The sequence below is a fragment of the Harmonia axyridis genome, chromosome 1 (genome assembly GCF_914767665.1).
Source record: "Harmonia axyridis chromosome 1, icHarAxyr1.1, whole genome shotgun sequence".
NCBI lineage: Eukaryota > Metazoa > Arthropoda > Insecta > Coleoptera > Coccinellidae > Harmonia > Harmonia axyridis.
This window is the reverse complement of record NC_059501.1, coordinates 34723068-34736021: the sequence shown is the minus strand read 5'-3', so window position 1 is coordinate 34736021 and position 12954 is coordinate 34723068. Positions and strand designations below refer to the sequence as shown.

The window sequence follows — 12954 nt, the reverse complement described above, 5'->3', positions numbered from 1 at the left end:
CAAATATAGAAAAATATACAGGGTGTTCCATTTGAAAAAATGAAGTTGCTATCAATATGTTGCCCACTCTGTATATATTTCGTTTTGTGAAATCATTTTAAAAAACACTAGTCGAATTCGTGAAACTTTTGTAGAAAACATTTTTTTGTACCTCTTCTAGTAACAAAGTTAAAGGGGGGTCAAATTATGGTGAAAAACCCGGTACAACTTCATACACCGTACAAAGTTTGGTCATCGCAGGAGCGCCAGATTTGTGATTGTGATTTGTGGATCAATGTGGAATTTTAACTTGAACCAGAAGTGCAGACATTTTTGCAATGATTCTTTCATTTATCGTATTCTTGGTGATCCAAACATTATCTTCGGCTTCAAATAAAAAATAAATAGAAACAATTCTGAATCGAATATTCATATCAACATTCTTCATGAAAAGTTAGTGGAAATATTGTTGTTCAACTTGACATCGTGTGTTATTTCCAAATTTCTTATCTCAATTGTGAAATCGTCTTCAAAGCACAAACGGAAGTCCTGACATAATTTAATAGGCATCAAACTTTTTGTCTACACGATTTCACAGAGTCGATCCGTATTTATATGAAAAAAAAATGGAAAAAACAGTGATTCATTGATTCCTCCAAGTCGTTGTCGCTTTGGTCTCCTAAAAATTAAATGCTTAGGCATATTCAGCCTTCTGAGAAATGGTGAAAGAAAGCTACAAGAAACCGAATCACAGTCGGTTTATGAATTATAATGTCGGCGCTACAGATAAGAACCTCTCAAATTACTTAAGTACTGTTCAGTTGCTGTTGGGACGTTAACCTCTTTTTCCCAGGCTTGATTTACAACGAACGACTGACATTGATTTCACGGCTCGTTGACTCGGTAATTAAATGACAAAAATATGGAATTTATCGGTATTAATTTCTTGACAAATATTGCGATATTGAGAGACAGTAATGTCAAAGATGCTATTTCTTATCTGGTCCCGAGTCGTTAATTATTTTTTCGGCAAATACTCAGTTCTATTTTCAGCTCTGAGAACAATCGGAGGATTAAAATGAAATTCTGGGACAATACTGACAAATAAGAAAAAATAGATCACACCGTAGAAGATGGGGTATATACAAGGTGTACCTGGATGCTTTCAGTGCGAATGAAGGACAATTTCCATTCTACGAAGATACTGACACAATTTTTGGAATTCTTTCAATATAGAGGTAGTCAATTTGTAAAGGTACTACCCTTCTTCATCTCGGCCATATGCAAAATCAGAAAAAAATCAAAAAGGGGGACATTTTATACGGTTAGTTCCAATAAATTTGTATCAACCCTGTGAGCGTGATCACAGCAATCCCTAAAATCTCAAATGGGAAGGAGGGTTCAGTGACACCTTGTTTTGAAGGTTATTTGATTTTTCGGAAGTACTATTTTTTTCGGATTGTCTTCAACCCTTTATTTTTTTTCTGTTCCTGTCAGAGTCATACATGGTTATCTTTCAATGGTTGCTTTGCTTTTGTAATTGCTGTGAATTGTTTTTAACGCTGGCAGTTTTGTCCTGTTCATGATGAATATTTAACTGAGGTAGATCATAACAAATCTATGGATTTGTATATCCTGACTTTGAGCTCGTTATTGAGCTTACTGTTCTTTTTATCGATAAGATGGTTGTGGTACCCTTTGAGTTTTCCTACTTTGTTGTTTCCCTTTACCTTGACGGGTTTATTGAACTTCAGTTCCCTGTCGAATTTCAGTTTTGCCAGTTATCTTAACTTTTTCGTAGGTTTTTTTCGTCTTTATGATTGGTTTCCTTTTCTCTTGGTTTACTTGTATTTTTTCACTTTTTGATCTATTGGTTATTTCATCCAGCTGTTTTTGCAGTTGATCAATATCCTTTCGTTCTTCGGGAGGCAAGCATTTCTGTGATATCGGGGTACAGTTCTAGGTTAGTGTTCTGCCTCTTCTATATGTCACTCGTATATATTGAGAATAGTAAAGGTCCTAGTAGCGATCCCTTGGGCACTCCTGTCAAAATCGTTTCCTTTCTTAACATACTTTCTTTGATCGATTTTTGTGGTATGAAGATATCAGCTTTACTTACGCTATCGGATTTTTTCTAGTATTTGGTGTTTGAGTATTTCGTGCCAGACCTTGTCGAGGCTTTAGCATTGTCTTAAAACTTAAAATGTGACTGCGGTTGCGTTTTTTTTTTTCTCTGCTATTTTCCAATCGGCTATCGTTATTATAAATTTGGGTTTCTATTCCGTGTCCTGTTCTAGACCAGTCTTGTTCTTCAAGGATAATATGTTTCTCTTGCGAAAGATTATCTTGAATCACTCCAAACTGCATTTCTTTGATATTTTGATAAGGCTTTTTCTGGAGTTATTTTGTCATTGTCTTTTCTAGCTGCTAATCTACTTCCCTTCAAGGGTGGATATAGCTATTTTTCATGGGGGGGGGGCGGTAAGTAACGATTCAAAACCAATAATTTGCAATATTTGGGAAATTACCAATTTGAAATTATTGCATGAAATATTTTATGTGCACCATTATATAGGTAACTTTTTTTCAGGGTTTCGATATTCATGGGGGGTAATTTCCCCCATTACCCCCCCCGTAAATCCGCCCTTGCTTCCCTTTTACTTATCTCTGTAGGAAAGTGGTGACCTGAGAAAATTCCTCAAGAGGTACTCTCTAGAAGTATTCGAAAGTTATCGATGATTGTGAAATTATGTATAACCCATCATCATAATGCTCACATTCGAGTTTTCTCGGCTTGATCTTGGATTCGCTTGAAAATGTTAAAAACTATTCCAACTATTAGGTACAGGAAATTATTTTTTGATGTCAGCATTGAAGATTGTTATAAATATCTAAAATAAAAATAAAAACGAATGGAGAGTGCTCTCATTCACAAGAATAGAATAATATTATGTCTCTGGTATCAGTTATCGATACTCATTGCAAAGGTAATAATATTATTTATTTCATGATTCAACCAATTGATCTTATAGTCATAACAATTTGGTGTCTGTTTTGTCTAAACAGTGTTCCCATGAAAAAAATCGATTGATTGGAGAATATTGAATATTATAGTGAAATAAGTATTGATAGAAACGATGTGGTATCATAACTGAATACGTTTTATTGTTATCAATGATTCTATAAAATAAGCCATATAAATTCAATATGTGATTTTCAATGGTAGAAGAATAAAAGGAACTATCAAATACATATCTAATATCTTACTGTGATCAACAAAATAACAAGGAATTCATTATAGAACTGAAATCAGTTTCACTATACCATCGAGTATCTATCTATTTAAATACTCAATAACTATACACAATAATCCATTCAACCTCATTTTATTTCCTATATTTTTATTTTACAAAAAGGTTCAAATTATTTTCGTTCGATCATTTCCAATCAAAGATGGACAGCAGTGCCATCTTCGGCCCCTTTTCAGTTCTTCATTTATCGAGGCATATAAGGTCATACAGAATTAGAAACTGTAACGGTTGTATAATAGAAAGATTAAAGAAAAATTTCTCAAAATTTCGATATCTCAGAATTTATTCACGAGATATCACTGAAATTTTGTGAAAAGACTTATAAAGTTCATCTATAAAAATCCGATAATTGAGTTTCTGAGTTTTGAGCTGTTCTGAAGTAATATTTCTATGAAACAGTTAATATTTTCAGAAGAACAGGGTTTTTCGATTATTTTTAGAAGAGTCGAAGACATGCCTAGAAACAAGAAGACACTATCAAATGCAGAATTTTTTTAAATTTTCATTGAAAAGATGGATTACATCCGAGATAGACCAATTTGAATGGAGAATATTGTTGAGAGCTATTATCAATAATTTGATGGTGATATATTATAATAATAATACTAATAAATCTTCATTATACCCAACAGGAGAGTTCCCAATAAGGGGGTACAAATAAAAAGCATTTCATAAACAAGAAAAAGACATCCTAAAAATTAAAAACTCGAAATTATAAAAATTAATTACAAAACTATAACTATAGAAACACATCGAAACTTAGCTTATTAGCACTCTCACAAAACCGATACACAGGTGTTCGTCGAAGAATGTTAGTCCGAGGAGTCGGCAGGCCAAACGCAAGCGGGCGCCTGTTAACCACTCTCAGCACCAGGATGTTGACTCAGGAGATCAGGAAAGGGTAGTCTATCCTTCCGCTAAGAAGCTTCTGTGCGAATTTTGCACATTGCAGGATCTGACGGTAAGGAAAGTTGAAATTCTCAATTCCTCCATGATACCGTAAAAGATCAACACCACGCTCAGGATACCTCCCTGTCCTGCTGAACATGACATATTTGACAAATTTCCTCTGGATTCGCTCAACCGGAGTGAGATTAGTTGCATATATTGTAAACCATATCAAATTAGCATATTCCGACTTACTAACAACAGGCGAGAAGTAAACGCTCCTGAGAGCAGACAAATCATCAAATTCCTTGAAGCTTCTAAAGAGGAATCCCAATGACCTACAAGAAGAGGCACATATCTCTTCAACGTGTGGGACAAAACTCAAATCACTGTCAAATAGGACTCTCAGGTCACGAAAGCGGCTTCCAGCAGCAATCAGGTGGTCTTCAATATGATAGCTAAAAGTGAGCGGCTGCGTTTTTCTCTTGTAAGTAACTTTGAAGCACTTTTTCAAATTCAAAATAATTTCATTCCGCAAGCACCATCCGTGGACAAACTCCAGACTCGATTGAGGCGCAAAACAACAGCAGTTCGACACCATCTCCAATAAAGCTTCAATTCATCCGCATAGGTCAAAACCTTGCAACTGAGAGAGAACTGAAAATCGTTTATAAAGATGGCAAACAATAATGTACCTAGATTAGATCCTTGAGGAACGCCGGTTTTGTGGTCATACCCGTAAGATTTGAAGCTATTATAAAATACATAATTCATCTTTCCCTTCAAATAGGAACGATTAAGAATCAGAAAAGGAGGAGCTAAACCAAATGATGCAAGTTTTCTCAAAATCAATACGTGATCGATAGTATCAAAAACACGTGGAAAATCATGACATCATTATAACAGGATATAACTGTATGAGAGGAATAATGAGGGGAATTGTTTACAAGCAAGGGTAATATATAAGTAAATATCCCTCAAGGGGGAGCGGTAAACATAGACACGCTTTTCGGGCTTTCGGCCTTCATCATCAGTACGTTGAAAAAGTGTTGGGATGAGCAACATTTGGTGGGAAACAACAAACAAACGGAGTCAACAACAGAAGCCAACCGCGCATTTGAGGTTTCAGTAGGCAGATCTTATGGCCTACAACAACCAACGAAACCAGCTACTTGCCTGACAGTCCAGGATATACTTTGACCTATATCGAAATGAACAAATCGAAAATTCCAAGCATTAACTGAATTTAATGCATTTCAATTAATACAAACAAGTGATAAATGTCATTGGTTCTTGGTATTTTATTCGAAGCTGTTGTTCAAATAATTATTTTTCGTATTTTTCTATTTTAAAAAAGAATTTGAAGATTCATGTGAAATTTCTGGAGAAAAATACGAAAAATAATTATTTGAACAGCTTTAAATCTTCTAATTTCAAGTCAGTGTCTGGTTTTTCAGTACTCGTTGGACAAACAGAGCGTTACATCATTTATCACAATGTCAGTATTTTTGAGCCGAAAATGGTCCCAAACTCAAAAACAATAAGGTTTAACTACTGATGACGAATGTGCTGCATTAGCAACACATTCTTCAATTGTAACTAACAATTTTTTTAAATTTCTTCTTATCAATACCCCCCTCGTTACGCCTATGATGATATTGGTTGATTATCTAAGATCATAAAAAGATTGAAACTAGAAACTCAGGGTGCGCAATTCTTAATACCCGTTGTTGAATTGTAGGTTGCCTATTGTCCCTATAAAAAATGAAACTATCTTCAAAAAATCATGTTCTTCGAGATAATTTTTTTGGAATATTTTTATTATAATAGTAGATTTGCGCTTGCGGGAAGACAATTTTCATATGTATGTGTTTTCCAAATTTGAAAATCTCATGGCAAAGCTGATGAAACTCCGTCCATTTCTACTTTATATTATAGGCTAGGCTACATGTAAAACATTCATTTGAATAACTGGTTGCATACTCACCTTACTGTTCACAGAAATGTTCCTCCTACCTTAACTAAACCGGTATAAATTGAATTATAAGGCAAATATTTCCGTGACAATATATGCGAAAGCGTTGAAACTTCGCGTGTAAATATCAAATAACAATTTCATGCTTCATGCACAATTCCTAATTCATCTCGTCATTAGAACCATAAAAAACCAGTTCAAATAGGCGATAAGAATTACATCAAAATAAACCAAATTTAAATATTTCCTATATTTCTGTGGTTTCCAACGGCGAAATGAATGAACGATAGCTCAAAAGCTTCTAACGCCAAGTAGGGGTCACTTGATAGGTATTTTTGGTAATGAAGAATTGCCCTGCATATTTCTAGGTTAATTATTTTCACGTTGAGGTTATCCTCTCCTACATTTGAATATCCTCTCAGAACATTCAAGCTAAGTCCGCTAATTTTGAAAATCTCTGAATCACCTATGAAATGTTTTTGACTACGCCCTTGCAAGATAGCCTACCGGAGTTGCCCGTTGGGAGTTGCCAACGAAAGCGGCAACACCGTTCAGTTGTGCCTTCGGCTGTTGGCGCATACTCGACTAGTTTACAACTGTCGCAACTGCAATCGAGAACGATAGAAAACGTTATATGTGAGTCGTATAATCAATCCTATATCCCATTTGTCCGATTTGTTATGACTGGAAGAGAATTTTATTTGAAATTAATTGAAGCGATTGAAGCACGACCTTCCTTATACAACTACAATTTGAAGGAATACGGAAAAAAGGATATATCAGAGAAGAACTGGTTGGAAGTTGCAAATGAAACCGGAAAAGAAGGTGAGATTTCTTCCAAGTTTATTATTCTGTTGCTTCTATACTGTGTCACTTAGGTGGCGTTGCGTGTCCTATTTTCATATATATAGTCACTAGCATAGTATAATTCCTTATACTATGTCACTAGGTAGTTTTGGACGAATTTAAATATCTAATGGTTTTAATTCTATTTAATTTCATTTTACTCACTCTTTGGGGATGAATAGTCCTAATTGTTCAATTCAATAAGAAATAATGAACCGATAAGTAAGTTATACATATAGGTTCTCGATATTTCCCTAGGACCTAGGATTCCAAACGTTAAATGTTCGAATCAGGATGGTTATTACTATATAACATCCTCGTTATGAAGCAAACAAAATACTTAGTGAACGTATCCGGCATTTTCATGCGGAAAAGTAGTACTTTTCCAAATTCGTGCGGAAAAAAGCACTGCTATTCACTTTCCGCACGCATATGCATGCACAAAGTGCAAGGGGTTTTTTCCGCACGCAAATATTAAAAAGTCGCCTCAATCATAAAATTTTGGCATGCCTCTATGTGCCAATCATAAAATTCAATCGTTTCTCATGCGGCTAAGCGCACAAAAATATAATTTCTTATAAATGTCAGCCGGTATCAAGACGAAAACTGTCCGTGAAAGTGTTTCATTTACGCTAGTTGGAAAAATATTGTTCTTAACTCATGTGGAAAGTACCTTTTCCGCACTCGACATCTTGACCAAACTCCGCTGCGCGTCGTTCGGTTAACTTGCGAAAAAATATCACTTTCCACACTTGTCAGGAAATAGTATATTGTGCAACAAGTGGGTAAAGTCCAACTTTTCTCACGAGTGTGCCGTAAGCATACGAGCGAGAAAAGGACTTTCTCCACATGTTGCATACTATACTTTTCCTATAACTGCACAAATTTCAATAATTCAAGTAATAGGCTTGATTCAAATCAAAATTACCTTTGTTGACAGTATGTGCTAATTTATTGCATTTCCATAGAAACGACTCAAAAGCCCAATTTCATTGGTCTACCAAGCAAGGTGTGGGCAAAGTGCCGTAAGAAATAATATTTCCTACAGTATGAGCAATACGTAGTTTTGAAATTGAGTAAGCTAAGAAGAATACGCTACTTTTCATAGCAGTTGTAGGAAAATAACTATTTCAAACTTACAATAACGTTATATTTTGACTTTTAATTGCTATGTCAACGATGAATTACTTTTCTATCCGCAGGAGGGAGAAGTGTGGCCTAGAAATGATAACTATCAACTATTATACTTCATATCTCTCAAAATTGATTAAGCATGACAACCGAAACTAGGAATATATTTCATTGATCGACCAATTATAACGATCGTTACTATAAATCTCATTTAAAGTTGGGTCTACAAATTTTTATGAATTTTAAAACATTGGAAAAGAAACTCATATTTTATTCGGGGAAGTGATTTTTCATGGCTCGCCTTCAATTATCCGCCTCACTATACGTTCGGCGGATAAGCACAGGCTCTTCATGAAATGTGACACTTCCTTCATATAAAATAATAGACATACTATAACACAGGCCAACAAAATGAAAAAAAAAAAAATTTGGTGCCAGAAATCTGATTTTAGATGATTTTAATGTGCTGATTCCAAAAATGCCACCAGATCAGCTCTAGTTTTTGAGATACACGTTACAGGTTAAATGATATATTTTTTTCTGATAAAGGACAACAAATAAAGAGATAAATATGTACTTAATCGTCAAAATAGAAATTTCCCAGAATCTAATTAGCCAAATGGATACCTGGAATTGTCCCTGACCCAATGTTCCTATACTAGAAACTCCTCAATACAATGCGCTCTTAATTACTTTTATACCTGTAATTGCCTATGACCCGATCCTTCTATACCTGCTTGGCTGTACTTAATTTAGTATATTACTGAGTTTTCCCAAGTAAAGTTGTGCTATCATTTTGTGTAAATTTTGGTCGTTTTGTAGTATCAAGACACTAAACTGAAACAATGGCATCCACAAGCAGACGTACCTGTGTAAATCATCCCGATGTTTTTTGTTGTGTTATGTGTGTGGTGAATACACTTTGAAAGAGAGCAGAAAAACGATTTCTGACTTTGTGAAAAGAGCTTATTTTGCCTATTTTGGCGTTCATTTAGGAGATCAAGATGAATCTTGGGCCCCACATTTCATATGTAAAACATGTGTTGAACATTTGCGACAGTGGACAACTGGAAAGAGGAAGTGCCTAAAGTTTGGTGTACCAATGGTTTGGAGAGAACCGCGGAACCATCATGACGACTGCTATTTTTGTCTCGTTAATATTAAAGGCATAAATAGAAACAATAGACACAAGTGGACATATCCTGATCTAGATTCTGCAAGAAGGCCTGTAGTGCATTCGGAAGAAATACCCGTTCCATCATTCAGCAGTCTACCCGAACTGACAGAAGATGATACAGAAACATCAACATCTGACGAAGTTAAAAGAATTCAATCAGAAAACGACAGCGATTTTGAAGCAGATTTAGCAACTCCGCAGTGTTTCAATCAAGAAGAACTAAACGATCTTATAAGAGACCTGAATCTTTCGAAGGAATCCGCTGAATTACTTGCATCCAGATTAAAAGAAAAAGATCTACTTTGTCGAGGTACTAATATTACATTTTATCTTAAAAGAGATAAGGATCTGCTGCCTTTTTTCACTCAGGAAAATGACTTGGTATTCTGTAACAATATAAAAGGGCTCTTAGAAAAAATGGGTTTGCCTGAATACACTCCAGATGATTGGCGCCTTTTTATTGACAGTTCAAAACGTAGTTTAAAATGTGTTCTTTTACATAACGGTAACAAATATGGCTCAATTCCTATTGGTCATTCTACTACCATGAAGGAAGAATATGAAACAATAGCATTAGTTTTGAGAAAAATTAAATACGAAGAACATCAGTGGTCATTTTGTGTTGATTTAAAAATGGTTAACTTCCTCCTTGGACAGCAGAGTGGTTATACAAAATATCCTTGTTTTTTGTGCCTTTGGGACAGCAGAGCTAAAAATGAGCACTGGGTTAACAAAAATTGGCCTTCAAGAGATGTCATGATTCAAGGAATACAAAACGTGATCAACGAACCTTTGGTTTCAAGAGAAAAAATCTTACTTCCGCCCTTGCATATCAAGCTAGGCCTAATGAAGCAATTTGTGAAGGCCTTAAATCGAGATGGAAATTGTTTTGGGTATTTGTCACGTAAATTTCCTGGCATTAGCACGGAAAAACTAAAAGCTGGTATATTTGATTGTCCTCAAATAAGGCAACTTGTTAAAGATCCACAATTCACCACATCAATGAAAGAGACTGAATCTAACGCTTGGAGTTCATTTGTTCAAATAGTACAAAATTTTCTTGGCAATCATAAAGCAGAGAATTACGTAGAATTAGTGGAAACTATGCTTTCAAATTTTAATATTCTCGGCTGTAACATGAGTATAAAAGATCACTACCTCCACAGCCACCTAGATCGTTTTCCAGAAAACTTAGGTGATTGTAGTGAAGAACAGGGGAAAAGATTCCACCAGGATATTAAAACTATGGAAGATCGTTATCAAGGACGATGGGATAGCCACATGATGGCGGACTACTGCTGGAGCCTTCAGCGAGACTGCCCTAGTAAACTCCATTCTAGAAAATCGTATAAAAGAAAATTTTTATGTGATTAGTGACTAATGTAATTATGTAAATTAAGTTTTTGCAATAAATACTTAAATCCATGTGTCTTTGTTTTTTTTAACTGTCAATAGTAATATTATATATTATAACAGTCATAACGTAAATTATATACACAATTTTTTGAAAAATCTCAAAAACTAGATCTGATAGACAAAATCTGAGAACTTTTTTACATTCTGCATCCAAAAATTACTCAGGAACAGTTAAAAAATCGCAGGCACCAAAATGTGTGTTGGCCTGTGTAATTCAACCGACGATTCACATTCGACACATCTGAATGAATCATTAACTAAAACACATAATTGATCAAAATATTTATGATGAGAAAAATCGGAAAAAATGTATATGAGCAATTTTATAGCACCTAATTAATTTAATATTCACTATATACTTATTCCATCATTTTTCTCTCTGTTTTTATGAGAACAGTATTAACCACTTGTGATCTCGTTAAATTCTTCTTTTTTTTTTCAGTTGCAATATGCAAGGATAAATGGAGAAACCTAAGAACCGTCTTCACACGACACTTCAAGAAGAGTAACACTAAGTATCATTTATATGACAATTTGAAATTTCTGATACCATTCATGAGATACCTAGACTTAGGAAATGATGACGGTCAAATCTCTAACGATATACAAATCGTTTATACGTCGTCTGCAGAAGAAGAATTAGATAATTCAGAAAGTATTGAAAATTATTCAGAAATCAAGATTGAACCCATTGAGATTGGTGAAGACGTGAACAAAGATGATTCTTATGTATTTGGTTGTAATGATATTTCAACTGAAAAAGAAATTGATTCCTCAACGATGCCAATATGTACCGAAAAGACTTCGATAAAAAGACAAAGGCAAGAAGAGATCCCTCCTCAGTTTGACTGCAAAAGAAGGAAACAGGAAGAAGAAGCAAAAACTGCTTTCCTCATGAGTTTACTTCCCGATTTTTTTTTGATGAATAACCAGCAGTCCCGCAGGTTCAAGAAACGAATTTCAGAAGTTGTAGAAGAAATATTAGATGGCCATCAAAACAACAATTGATTTATAATGCTCAAGGTTTTCACAGTCGCATTGTTCAACAAAATTGTGACCAATTTTGCTTCGCGCACTACTGCGGTAAGCATCATAAGAAGTTTCTAAGGCGTAGATTGTAACTCGACGGTGGATGAATCCCAAGTTTTTCGAGTTCTGAGAAATCTAGCGTCTAGTTATATCCTAGAATTAATATCTGATGATGCTTACCGTAGTAGTAGGTGAATCGTCAGGTGAAAAACCTACTTGAACACAGCTGAAAAGACCGAAATTTTTCAATCATGACGAGAAATAATTAAGTTAAATTATGAAAATTATGATTGAAGTTATAAAAAGTTCATCTTCAATTTGATACTAGGAAATAAAAAATTCTCTAGTCATTTCTTGTGTCACTGTTACAGGTGTACCATATTCAATGGAAAAATCCTACTAACTTACCTATTATTTCCTCGAATGTCATCGTAGATAAGAACTCTGTATATTACTCAGCGGGGTTAAACACATAACTCTGGAGGAAAAGTAATATTATATTCAGTATAATGGGATATATTGCAAGTTTTTAAAATCGAATCCTCCGTTATGGCCAGGAGAACCAATAAGTTATAGCGACCGATTTTTTAACCAATTTTATACATATTTAGTATTTCAGTACCTATTCCAGAGCCGGCGTGAGTAATTTTAGCGCCTGAAACAAAGAATATTTGAGGGACCCTGCTGAAAAAGCATCAATAAAAATATGACTACATATATCTGATTTTCACACCCACAGGTTACCGCGAACGATCGAAGAATAATTCTCTATTACACCACAAGAAGCAAATGGCGGTAGGGCATGCAATGTATCAGTATTGCTTTGAAAACTAATTGGGCTAACAAACATGTGTTCCGCTGAAAAAATTTGGAATTTAACAGTAACTAAATTCGAATGTATAAGCATCTGCTCCCAAACAATTCGAAGGCGAATGTAGTGTTGTTTTTCGTATTTGTGAAATACATAATGATTGTATCCCTCTTTCAATGAGGGTTATAGGGAATTCTGTTGGGCTGCCAGGTGCTATTAATTATACAGGCAGCTTAGTAAAAGAGGTTTAGAGCTTTTTAGTGCAGGGAATGTTAACAAACGCAGCGGAGCGGAACAACCTTATGTTGTTCTTAAGAATCAAGGACGAAATATGAAAATGTGGCAAGAAAACTAGCCCAAATTGCATCCTTCAAATAGAGGCGCCTGAAAC

The 12954-nt window shown here is 34.9% G+C and overlaps 1 protein-coding gene across 1 annotated transcript; it reads left to right on the top strand.

The window, feature by feature from the left end:
* The first annotated feature begins 6708 nt into the window (after positions 1 to 6708).
* Positions 6709 to 12102, top strand: LOC123671514. The gene is made up of 2 exons (XM_045605397.1): positions 6709 to 6978; positions 11166 to 12102. The coding sequence occupies exons 1-2, from the start codon at positions 6834 to 6836 to the stop codon at positions 11729 to 11731; spliced, it is 711 nt and encodes a 236-aa protein (XP_045461353.1). The 5' UTR covers positions 6709 to 6833; the 3' UTR covers positions 11732 to 12102.
* The last annotated feature ends 852 nt before the right edge of the window (positions 12103 to 12954 follow it).